General features: G+C 40.6%; 1 protein-coding gene across 1 annotated transcript; it reads left to right on the top strand.

Moving 5' to 3' along the window:
* Positions 1 to 306: 306 nt before the first annotated feature.
* On the top strand, positions 307 to 11,717 carry LOC145907275 (immunomodulatory peroxidase-like). The gene is made up of 21 exons (XM_082994699.1): positions 307 to 364; positions 752 to 914; positions 1,302 to 1,408; positions 1,972 to 2,139; positions 3,024 to 3,182; positions 4,626 to 4,736; positions 5,165 to 5,314; positions 5,565 to 5,692; positions 5,957 to 6,070; positions 6,445 to 6,605; positions 7,100 to 7,239; positions 7,607 to 7,775; positions 8,145 to 8,314; positions 8,585 to 8,797; positions 8,946 to 9,167; positions 9,484 to 9,611; positions 10,117 to 10,249; positions 10,635 to 10,773; positions 11,069 to 11,232; positions 11,424 to 11,468; positions 11,671 to 11,717. The coding sequence occupies exons 1-21, from the start codon at positions 307 to 309 to the stop codon at positions 11,715 to 11,717; spliced, it is 2,889 nt and encodes a 962-aa protein (XP_082850825.1).
* The last annotated feature ends 208 nt before the right edge of the window (positions 11,718 to 11,925 follow it).

Here is an 11,925-nt window from a genome sequence, read left to right as displayed (position 1 = left end):
GACACGCCAACAGAAATGTCGGCGCGTTGTTCGTGAGCAACATTACGTTGATTAGAGTTGATTACCCCAGAATAAACTACCACCCATCGCTGGTTATGTCCTTGTTCGATTTGTGATTACCGCATGCGGGCAAGCCTAAATATCCGGCTTACGTACACTTAGGGGGCGAATTAATGCTCGTCGTGACGTTATGTTTATTTGGCGTGGTGGTATATAACCTGACCTTGTTGTACATCCCTGTGCATTTTTGAATCTGTTTCTGTATCTGAGTGGTCAGTAAAACTTCAGTAAAAACGGCGCTGAAAGATGAAGTTCGCCGCTATTTTGGCAGCGGTTTGTTTCTTGAACGTCTGTGCAGCCACAGGTTGGTTAATTGTGCTTTTTATTTTGGTGGTTTTTCCATCTGCACAAACGCTGGTTTGAAAAGCGAAGCATGCGGTTGTTTGTCAATTTTATGAAAGCAACTCAGGTAGAATATACAACAACGCTTTGTTTCGCGTCAGTGTAAACCCGCTCTGTGCAGATGGAAATATTTTTTTAGGTTAAAATCCTTAAAGCAGACAAATATATTTCGCTAAAATGGCATCGTAACGTCAGTGTGAATATCTACAAGGGGGTAGGTGTTTACTATTGCTATGAGCTCCTGTTTCAATTATATTTCACTAAAAAATACAGGCAAATATGTCTAACGCGCATTTGTGCATCGAATTCTTGTTTAGCATTCTTACGTCATAATTCTTCTGCCTTCTAGATTTCCGCATCACCAACCTCGATTCTTTTTTTTCGCGATTTCGCCGACCCGGAAGAACGAGGCCCACCACAGCGCCCACAAGCGGCGAAGTGCGTCCCACAGTGGCGACGGATACGAGCGCCTGCTTTGACCAGCCCGAATGCCCTTCTGTGCACAATCACAAGTAAGTTCCTAAGACCCTTCTTGTTTACGTCACAATCCGCGAGACACTGGAGTTTGGTGTTGCGTTTGAAACCCCACTGGTTAATTCGGCGTATCCCTACTCCCAGGGGTTATCAACCAGAGGTGTTCCCAACAAGTTGGAATTTTGTTCAAAACAGCGTATCTTACTATACTATTGATGTAAACATGATATTCATAAACTAAACTTCCCGGGTGTGTTTGGGAGGGTGTGGATTTATACTTTGAATACCGAATATTAAAAGGGTGCACGGTTTAAAATTGTTGAGAACAACTACTCCACCTCCACGCTGTAAATTTTGCAATGCAGAAAGGTTTTTGAAGTGGTAAATGAACAACTAACTAACGGTGAGTTTTTTTCCGGTTTTAGGTACGTATCTTTGGACGGAACCTGTAACAACAGGGTGGATAAGAACAGAGGGAGGGCAAGTAGATCTTACAAGCGAATGCTGCCGCCCGCTTACGCCGATGGAACAGGTGGGTCTGGTATTCATGGCACAAATGTTTTTATTTATCAACATATCTGAGTTTGCGAGAAGTGTGTATGCGACTTTTTTGCTTCAAGTGATATGTTTAAATATTTGGTTACACAAATAGGAAAACATACAGGAATGCTACTGCGTGGTCGAAAATAGTTTTGATAATCTGGCAGTTGTTTGTATTTTGTTGTAATTCCCATATACAGTAATGTTTCGGAAGACATATTTTTATTTCCAATCTAATTCTTGCTCATGTTGTGGTAACTTAGCACGGGAGTTCACTTCAAGAAATAGTAGAAAAAAAGGAGTTTCTACTCAAGACGCAAATATGAAACACCTTTAAACTTACCGCAAAAATGTTAACGCAGTCTTCAATGAATTCAAAGCTCATCTGGCAAAAATAATTTATTCGGTCAACGTTGCAGTTGTTATCCAACCGACCCTTATCAGTAAACGTCGGCTAAGTAAATTATTTTCGCCAAAAGAGCTTTAAATTTATTTAATATGATACCCGGTAGCGTCAGCAACAAAATGTTCATGAAGTCTCCTTATTACCTCCAGGTCTTCCCCGTGTAAGCAAGAAAGGAGGAGCGTTGCCTTCTGCTCGTCTTATCTCCCAAACCATGTCCGATTCCGTGTCGCGGAAATCCAGCTCTGCCACTCATTTGCTTCCTCTCTGGGGTCAATTCATCGTCCACGACATCGCCAGCACACCGAGCATTAACAAAGGTGAGAGAGATTTGTCGCAATTTATTTAACAAAGGTTCACCCATTAATTTAACAAAAAATTTTTAAAAAGTTTGCGACATTATCTGAGGGTTACAGTTTTGTGCCAATTTGTGGGGCAACATTCGACACTCGACTTTAATTCATTACAATCGGCGTCAAGCCAAACTGATGGACAGCTTTGTTTCGCACACTGCAACGAAAGATTGCCAACTTCACAAAATCCTTGATAAAATGACTGTCCGGGCTTATCAGGTGCCAATTACATGTTGAAATACCTCTGAAAAAGATAACAGAGAAACGTAGCTGGTGTCTCCCGACAGCCCGATGGCCATAATTTAAAGACCGCGACAATCTCATCGTCGACTGCAAATCACCACAAAGTGGAATACTCTTTGCATGGCTGGTTAGGTGACAAGACCGTTGGCAGTCACTGATGAGACCCAATAGGTTGAAGGATTGCCCACGGGTTGTCCTGGTATTGTACTACCTCCAGACACTGTCCACATTCCCAATATGGCAGTAACAATAAAAACAGTATGAGCAACACAGTCAATTGTGCTAGGCTTGCCGGCTATTTAGCTGACAAGATCCTTAAAAGTTGCTGCACTGATGAGACCCATTACGTAGTAAATGTGATTCTGTCTCCAGCTCACTATTAAACATCATTGGCTCTATTGCTTGAGCATAATCCATTTGTAAAACCGAAAACTTCGGAGAGCAAACCAGTATAAAGGCGAAGATACGCTGGTTATATCACCAGAACGGTTGACTTCAGGAGATAATTGTGAACTTCTGATTTCTTTCTTACTGGAAAATTTACTTGAATAAAACAGCGTTCGCATCATTGGCTCATTTGTTTGTAAACAAAATTTCTATTCATCTAGGTGTGGACGGCAAGCCGGTGACGTGTAGCTGTGATAATCCATCTCCTGAATGCATCAACATTGAGATCCCTGAAGGAGATGAGCAAAGGAGAGAGGAAGGGAAGGAATGCTTCCAAGTGAAAAGAGCAGTCGCTGTTGCCGACACCAATACTGAAGCATGTGAGTCCAAGGGTCGTGAGTAGGGTGATCACAATGGCCTGACAGAGATACGTCAATTCGCGGGGTTTTGTCGGGCCATCTTTAAAAGTTCGGACATTTAAGCACTTGAACGTGCATTTCAATTTCAAATTCCGGACATGTCCGGCACAATTCCGACGTCTGGCAACCCAGGTCTTAAGCAGATGATAACTTGAGGTTAAAATGCCCCTTTCGTTCATAATATAGGTATTACAGTGAATTAAAGTAGTTAGCCGTAAAAGTTTTTATGGGTCTAGAAGCGTTGACATTAAACCACGAACATTGGGAAAATTTATGTCCTGGGCGTCCACCAACTTATTTGTACCAAGAACTTTATTTCGCCTCAAGGCTGATACAGATAAACGAATGAATGTCAAAATATCTTCTGTAGTTCCAAAGGTCGCTTATTTTTACGTTGAAGAGTGGAAAATCTAGTGTCGTTCTCTAATCCACGCGCGTATTAAAGATGCAAAACAATTTTTCCAACCACGACGATAGCATAGTTATTACCATCAGTGGCCATTACAAATTCTATTTATTTTGGGGCATTGATAAATTGCCAAGTTGCCTATGACCAAACAGGGAAACGTAATTTGTATTCAAGCCAGAATTATTTTGGCCCAATCAATAGCGGCAGCAGCGTTTAATTGACGTGGCCCACGTCGCGTGTCGCGTCGTGCTGTTATTTTCTAATTAGGACCAAACACGCAAAAACGGGGCCCAATCAGCCTAAACAACGGGCCCATCGAGACTTTGCGTCAGCCCTCGCTAGAGACTTCTTGAAGAACGAGACGTGCCATTAAGCATAGGAATTAAAATAAATTGCGTTTTGCGGGAGACAATTATCCATGTCACGAGCTACCGGACCGCAACGCGTTATCTAATGCTTGGCGCTGTGGGGAGTTTTGTGGCGTGTGGATTCGAGTTACATGAAAACCAAATCGCTTCGCTCTTTCCATCAAAACTTAGATAGGTTTGTGTGGTTTTAATTGGATTTTTTTTTAATTTTTCGATCTTGTGGTCGGTTGGAATTTTGCTTTTGCCACAAAATGTTGGTAAATATCGCTGGGTGTTTAAAGTGTGTAATTAATTGACGACAGCCTGAACATTTACTACCTTAACATTTCAATGATTTAAGTAAAGAAACAATATTGTAAACAGTACAAATATCTTGAATATCAGCGGTGACGTTTCTATATCTTTTACATAATACGCGGTCAAGCTCCTCAGTCGGTTATTATAAATTGCGCATCCTTTTTAACCACAGCGTGATTTGAAACCATGTTATCTCGGCCACAAAGTCTCCTTCATGTTATATGGTTCGGGTAACTTGAACGATGATATTGCAAATGCAAGCCACATATGTTACTCCTAAAATAGTTTTGCTCTTTTGTGCCACCATGTGACAAGCTTTCTTCGCGATAGGCGACGCGTCCATCCGGCAACAGCTGAACGAGATAACTGGATACATCGATCTTGGAACAGTTTACGGAAACTCCGAAGAGCATTTACAAGCATTGCTTGATCCTGAATCAGGTACAATGGCAATCTCATTTCTATGTTCAGTGTAGCAGTTTAATGTATGTCCAAACATACCACAATAACTCGTTAACTTCACCAGCTAGATCTTGTTGCGGTTGTCAGGTTTGTCTTGGCCGTATTGGCTCGTCCCAGGCGGACAATTTGAGGCTATAATAGTGGCACCGCAGTGAAAGCTGGTGGATCAAAGCCAACATGTTTCTGGCAATTAGGCTGGAGATACGAAATATCACGTTCCTGGTGAGTTTTGAACCCGCAACCCAGAGTATTTCGTCCCGATGTCAGGCCAGCACATGCTTCCTTTAAGATTACTGAAAACTTTTTAATATGGCTGTTCAACAAAAGCACTTGGCTGTTCTAAAGAAAGCCTCAAGGCAAATAACTTATACTCAAGAAATTCGCACCCATTAATTTGTAAATTACAGAAATCGGAGAATTGCGGATTCAGAAGCTCCGTTTCCATAGCAAGGTTCCACACCTTCCCCTGCAGACGGAAGTGAACAACACCATCGCCTCCAAGATGTCTTGTCCCTCCACAATCCACAAACCCAGCGACGTTCCTTGCTTTGTTGCAGGTTCGTGGCAGCTTTTACGCTTACTTCTAAGCCTACAAAATATGCCGAAAACAATTTAAATGAACGAAATAGAAAAGCTAGAGGCAAGATGCTAACCATAATAGAGCAAACGTTTCAACTCTACTATGTTCATTATCAATGTTGTAATCCAACTGACTGAGTTGCAACAAGGTGCGCACAGAAGCCAATGTAATTAAGGCAACTGCAGTGAGGAGCAATTTAAATGAAAATTTCATTAATTTCCGTATAGGTGACGTCAGAGCGAACGAGAACAGCGCACTGACCACACAACACACGATATGGATGATTAAACACAACCAAATCGCGAAGGGTTTGAAAAAGGTTAACCCCGACTGGAGCGGATCCCTCATATTCAAGGTACATTGAAAAATGTTAAACAAGTTGTAAGCTCAAGACTGCTCAAAAAGAGTGGCAGACGACAGCGTTGCTATGCCTGGAAACTCGATTAAAATCAAACTGACCCTGATCACTCTGTGAGTTTTCTGGATACTGATACGTGAAAAACAGACCCGTCAACGCCTAAGATACAGGTTTTCTGCAGTCTTGCAAATGCACCAGTTGATGCCAAACTATTGGACAAAGTACAATACAGTCTTTAATTTGATTTGTATTTTGTTTTAGACCACCAAAGCTATCGTAACAGCTCTCCAGCAGATCGTCACTTACCAACATTTTCTACCCACTGTGGTTGGCTCGAAGAACATGAAGCATTTCCAACTCTCACTGCTGAAAGAGGTAGGGATACAGCGACACCAAGCGACATTTTGCAAAGTGTTTTGACTGTCTGTGGGTTTTGCTCAAAACAGAGCTGTGGTAAAAATCCTTGTATGCTGATTATATCAAAGCAAGTGCGGGCAATAATATACATCTATGGATATTGGTTTTAACATGCACTGTTATCAATATCAACATGCTTTAAAATATCTTTACAAAATGCGACGTCGTTTAAAATCCAGTGTGAACATTTTAACCGGGAATCTTAAAATCTATACAACACGATTGAAAACAGGCAATATACGGTTGCATACGACAAAGATGGGTTATTTAACCAAGAACAGATGAACCACAATCAAAACTCAGAGTTAAATGAAATGCATGGTTTTGTGCAGGGCTTTTGGTACGGCTACGACTCCACGTATGACGCAACCGTTGCCAACGTGTTCGCCGCAGCCGCGTTTCGGTTTGGTCACAGCATGATTACCAACAAACTCACAAGACCGACATCGTCTTGGAACGAAAACCAAGGAGACACGATGAACTTAAAAGACATGTAAGATAACCTTTCAAAAATCTAGATCAGTGGTTTTGTAGCGAATTGACACATGGCACTAATGCTTTTCTCATGCCTTCTTGTCTGTGTTGTTTATTTAAAGCACTCCTTGTTAGATATGCGCACAACACATCGCACAATTTTTTTGTTTTTCATTTTCTCAATTAGGGGGCAGATTAGGGGTGCCAAAATAATTCCGTAACAGTTCTCAAGTACTTTCAGGCCGTTAAGTTTGAACAAAACTCTTACGGCTTAGTTGTTTTCTGCTGCTAAAATGTTGTGAAATGAATGTTAATCGAAAAGAAAATTTGCTACGGCAAAAGTACGCGTTTCACACCAGAAGAAATCCATTTTGTTTGAAAATAATTGATAGTTGGGACCGGTGAATCAATTGACTCGACTGTTGAGAAACAGTGATCTACGGTTTCATCACTTTCTACTGCAACAAAAGCTGTTGTTGTTTGATATTTATTTTCGGAACCACTGTTTTACAGCTTTTTCAACGGTGAACCAATTTTCGACTCTGACACCGGCGGAATGAGCTCAATTGCTCGTGGATTCCTAAAGGATCCAGCAATGAAAGTTGACACTACCTTGGTCAGAGACCTTAGCAACTTTCTCTTCGCTGAGCCAGGTTTGATATAAACTTTTTTCTTTGAATTGCACCGAATGCATGATTTTGACATAGCGGAATTCGTATCCCAAACTATTTTATATTCCTGTTATTTGTGAAATACTTTTGTTATCTTTTTATTTCGTCAATGTTAAAATGCACTTGAAAGGTCTTGCTGTACATTTTGTACACACTTGTTAGTAAGGTTTGCATTTAAGTTTGGCCTACAAGTATAATCTTTTCATATAATAATAACAATAATTTTTAAACTTTCGTCTCGCAGTATAATGAATGGGTCACGATAATGAACATGCATACGTAATAAACATTCAGTTGTTTTGTTCACTTTAACTTTCCCTAACCTTTCGCGTACTTGTAACACACACAGGACGCTACGGGCTTGATCTGATGGCCATCAACATTCAAAGAGGCCGTGACCACGGGTTGCCAGGTTACAATGCGTGGAGAGACGTGTGCGGGTTGAAAAAAGCAACAAACTTCAACGATTTCACGGAAATTGAAGAAAGCGAGAGAAGGGCACTCCAGAAACTCTACAGGTGTGGTTTGTTTGCGGTTTTAGGTCAGGATATGATAAAATGAAAACACAACGCATGACTTTGTTTTGTGTATTCTGATTTTTTGATTGGAAATTTAAGATGCTATTCGGCGAAAGTCTTTTGCTCGGGCAAAAAAATACGTGTTTTGTACTTATTTACACTGAACACCGTGTGTTTTATACTTAATTACACTAAAAAATCCTGTATTGTATGTTTATTTACACTATATTATATATTACTTGCACTATACCGCTTATCATACACCATACACAATGCTTCGCTCTTCACAAAGGTGAAAAATGTAGCATACCTCAATACTTAATGCAGTTACGAGAACTTGCTCGATAAAATGTAATTATTGCGTCACAGTGACGTGGATGACGTCGACCTGTTTATCGGCGGCCTGGCGGAACGTCCTAATGGCGACGGTGTTGTTGGGCCCACATTTGCCTGCATCATCAGCTATCAGTTCAGAGACATCAAGAAAGGCGACCGATTTTGGCACGAAAACGGCGGCATTTTTCAATACTTCACAGAAGGTACTTTACCAGAAAGTGTTTCCGAAAATAATTTTTCATTTTTTTTACTCGTCATTTCGGTTAGTGCTAATTGTGTTTAAAAACGAACTTTGCGAACAATACAACTGACTGCGGTTTTGTTCCAGTCTAATAGAAATGAAACGTTGCCTTTGGTATGGATTTACATATTTTTATATAAACAAAGACCGCTTCAACTTATGAATTATAACCAAACAACAGAAGTTAGATATAAATTGCTCTAAAGTAACAACCTACATATTTCTGTCACAGATCAACTTTCGGCCCTTCGCGCCACCACCTACGCGCGCGTCCTCTGTGACGTCACAAATGACATGCTGACACTGCAAGCTCGTCCAATGGAAGTGGAATCGAGCACAAACCCTCGACTTCCCTGCACCTCGTACCCCGAGCTTGATTTGGAAGCATGGCGCGACGGTGCCCCAGTTCGTTACCATGCCGACGGACGCGAAAACGTCGAAAAAGGTGACTGGTGTACAGCCACAGAGGTTGGCGAAATTGCAGAAATTTTGTTGAATACAATAATTGCACAATTAAGTTTTGCTCCCTTAATCTAAATCTAAATTAAAACGGAATGAAAATGCCATTTTAAAATGTTCAATAATTACAATAGACTCAGAATGGACCAACTGGTTCCCCGCTGCCACTAGAGGCGATGTTCAGTTGACTCCCGCAGAAACGCTGAGTCATCTTCTACGTCACCGTCCCAATGAGGTTTGCAACCAGGTGCTCGACACAGAAGAAAGGCGCGTGAACGGAAGGTTGCAGGTTCGATTCCAGTGCCCTCCGGGTCTCATCAAGGCAACAGATTTTCCAAGAATCGAGTCAGATGAAGGTAAGATATGGGTCTTTAAGTAAATGAATGATATATTTAGTTGGTGGATAACTTTGTAGAAACGGAAAATACAATTACACGGGGACACACATAAGGAAAAATCTGTTTCCCCGTGTTATAGTATTTTCCCTGTAGAAACGTCATCGAAAAAATATTCTTTGTTGACCTTTAGTCAGAAGAGCTGATTTTTTTAGAATCAGAAATTACAATACGTCTGACAAAAGTTAAAATCGCTGAAACTTGTAAACCGCCTAAATGTCAAGACGTAATTAGCCTAATTTTAATCTTCCTATGTAAACGATATGTTGTTCTTTAGTGTTTTGGAGTAACTGGGAGGACGATTCAACTCCATCCGGTCGGACGAAAAACGATGACGAACTTCTCGACTTGACCAAGCCTGCTTGTTTGAAACCGCTTGCCATACAAGTCCAAACTAAGCAAGGGGTGAGAACTCGTTTTTAGTTATTGAGTTATTTGTTTTCAGTTCAGCTTTTTGCTTTTGTTTTCGTTCTCATTATAATGCGGACTTCGTTGGTGAGTTTGGAAATTTCGTAAAAAGATTTGACAAAAATGTTACTTTTATGAAAATAATTCCTTCTTGCCCTTTTTGCTTTTGGATTTTATTGCCATAGAATAATTTTAAACAACGTGGACGCGACAGAAAAAAAACAATAAAAAAGTTCCAATACTTTTTAAAGCAGTGTTTCTCTATCCCAAGTCCACGGACTCATATAAGTCTGCGAAGGCTTTTTGTGAGTCCGTGAGCTCCTCGTGACATGCAAAAATGCCACTGTCTCAACCTATTATGTCTCCGCCATTTCTGTGAATCTGTGCATACTTATAAATAGTCCAAAGCCTGAAAAGGTTTAAGAAACACTGTTTTCAGGTATCTCATAACCTGGCATTAACACAGTATAGAGACAAATACTTAACTTTCTGACACACACAGGTACCTGCAAGCGAGACTGGCGAAGTTTTTGCTGAGTTTAGCGCCGAGATTGGATTCCTATGCAAGGGGATCCACCAAACTTCCGGAAAATGCAGCGACTACCGGATCCGATACCTTTGCCGCAAAACCGAAGGTTCGTACACAATAAACATCCTAATATTTTGCAGATTACACCGGCTTTTGTAAGTCTCAGATATATATTAAAATGTAAATTTTTTTGTTTAACGTTAATCAATAGAGCGGGACGTAATTTCGATTTAATTCACTGTTTAAATTGAAAGGTAATAAACCCCATACCTGTAACATTGTACATCAAGTTTTCAGTTAACTGAGCAAAGTTTCGAACAAACTGCGTTTACAAGCGCCTACACACTAGAATTTTGAAACTTTCTGTTATGCGGACTCCTTGCTTATAATAATTTCACACTTGAGTTCACAACGTGCACAAAAAGATAAGGACAGCAGAAGATTTGCATGCTTGTCTTTCTCCGTAATCATTAAATCTTTTTTCTCCGCAGAGTCAAAACCACAATCCACATCGGCACCTCCAACTTCAACTTCCACCTGGTCCAAATGGCGAAGCACCGACACTCCAGACTTGAACGGGGACATAGAGTATTTGTACAGGGCCAGACAGCGAGACAGAAGTATTTGCAGGTAACTTTACATGATCTTGGAAATGCTAGCCCACAAAAAGGATCATTTTCCGTAGCTCTTTTCGTATAAAAGGCATACAAGGCACAGGCATTCAACATCATTGTATTTAGGATTGTTTTTAAAACTTCCTATATGTTTGCAAGCGCAAGGCTGGATCTCGGCCATCGTGTATATGTTCGATCGTTCGGTGTACTGGCATCGCAGGCAATGCATAGCCTTATACGTGTTTGTTCGAGCTAACGTGCATTGAACGCGCTTTAAAGCATCCTAAATGCAAATCTTGTTTATTTTCCAGGCGTCCAATCGGTATCGAAGTGCGTACGAAGAACGGACATGTTCCAGTGGACGACACAGGGGAGTTTGTTCATCGAAAAACACCCGAGACCGGTTTCTTGTGCTACAACAACGAACAGAAAGATAAAAAATGCCAGGACTACGAAGTCCGATACGAGTGTCCAGGTATGCAGCGCGTTTTCGCCATGTAAAGTTTGCGTTTGGACGCCACCTGGCGGAACATAAAATAAGCGAAAAATTGTATATTGTATTGTGAAGGCAAAAACCTTCTTCAAAAGGATTTAGGTGAATTTTTGCTAAAAAGTAAGCGATACAAATTTAAGGCCTAAAAATAATGACAAATTCGTTTTGTGCAGTTACTACGTCATCTACCTCGGAACGGACGCCATCAACTACCTCAGGTAACGATTTTTGATTGGTCAAAAATATTTCTTAATCAAGAAAACGTGACCAACCATAGTGACCGTATACCCAACATTTAACATATCTAAATTTTGAATAATAAAGATAAAGCTATGTAGCTAGGCTTATAAGTTTGCTGATAAGCATGGGTATGGGAAATTTTTTTTATTTTGCACCTAAATTCATATTTTGTATTTGCAGCTTACTACAAACGACTGATATGCAGAAAATACAGCTGCTGTGCCTAAGCACGCCGTCGGTCAGCATTGTACGTAATTATCAGGACGAGTTATGTACAACGTGGGCTACCATTTCCGGCAAATGCTCCCGCAAAGTTTTTTTACAACACCCCAACGAACTGCTGATTAATTTGTCATCTGTAATGTGTTTTACAATTGTTTTGTCGTCCATAAATGTGTGAAGAATATTAAAATGTGTTATAGTTAAGCTGTATCG

This window comes from Ascidia mentula, chromosome 6, assembly GCF_947561715.1.
Source record: "Ascidia mentula chromosome 6, kaAscMent1.1, whole genome shotgun sequence".
Taxonomy (NCBI): domain Eukaryota; kingdom Metazoa; phylum Chordata; class Ascidiacea; order Phlebobranchia; family Ascidiidae; genus Ascidia; species Ascidia mentula.
This window is presented reverse-complemented; position numbering and strand designations above follow the sequence as displayed.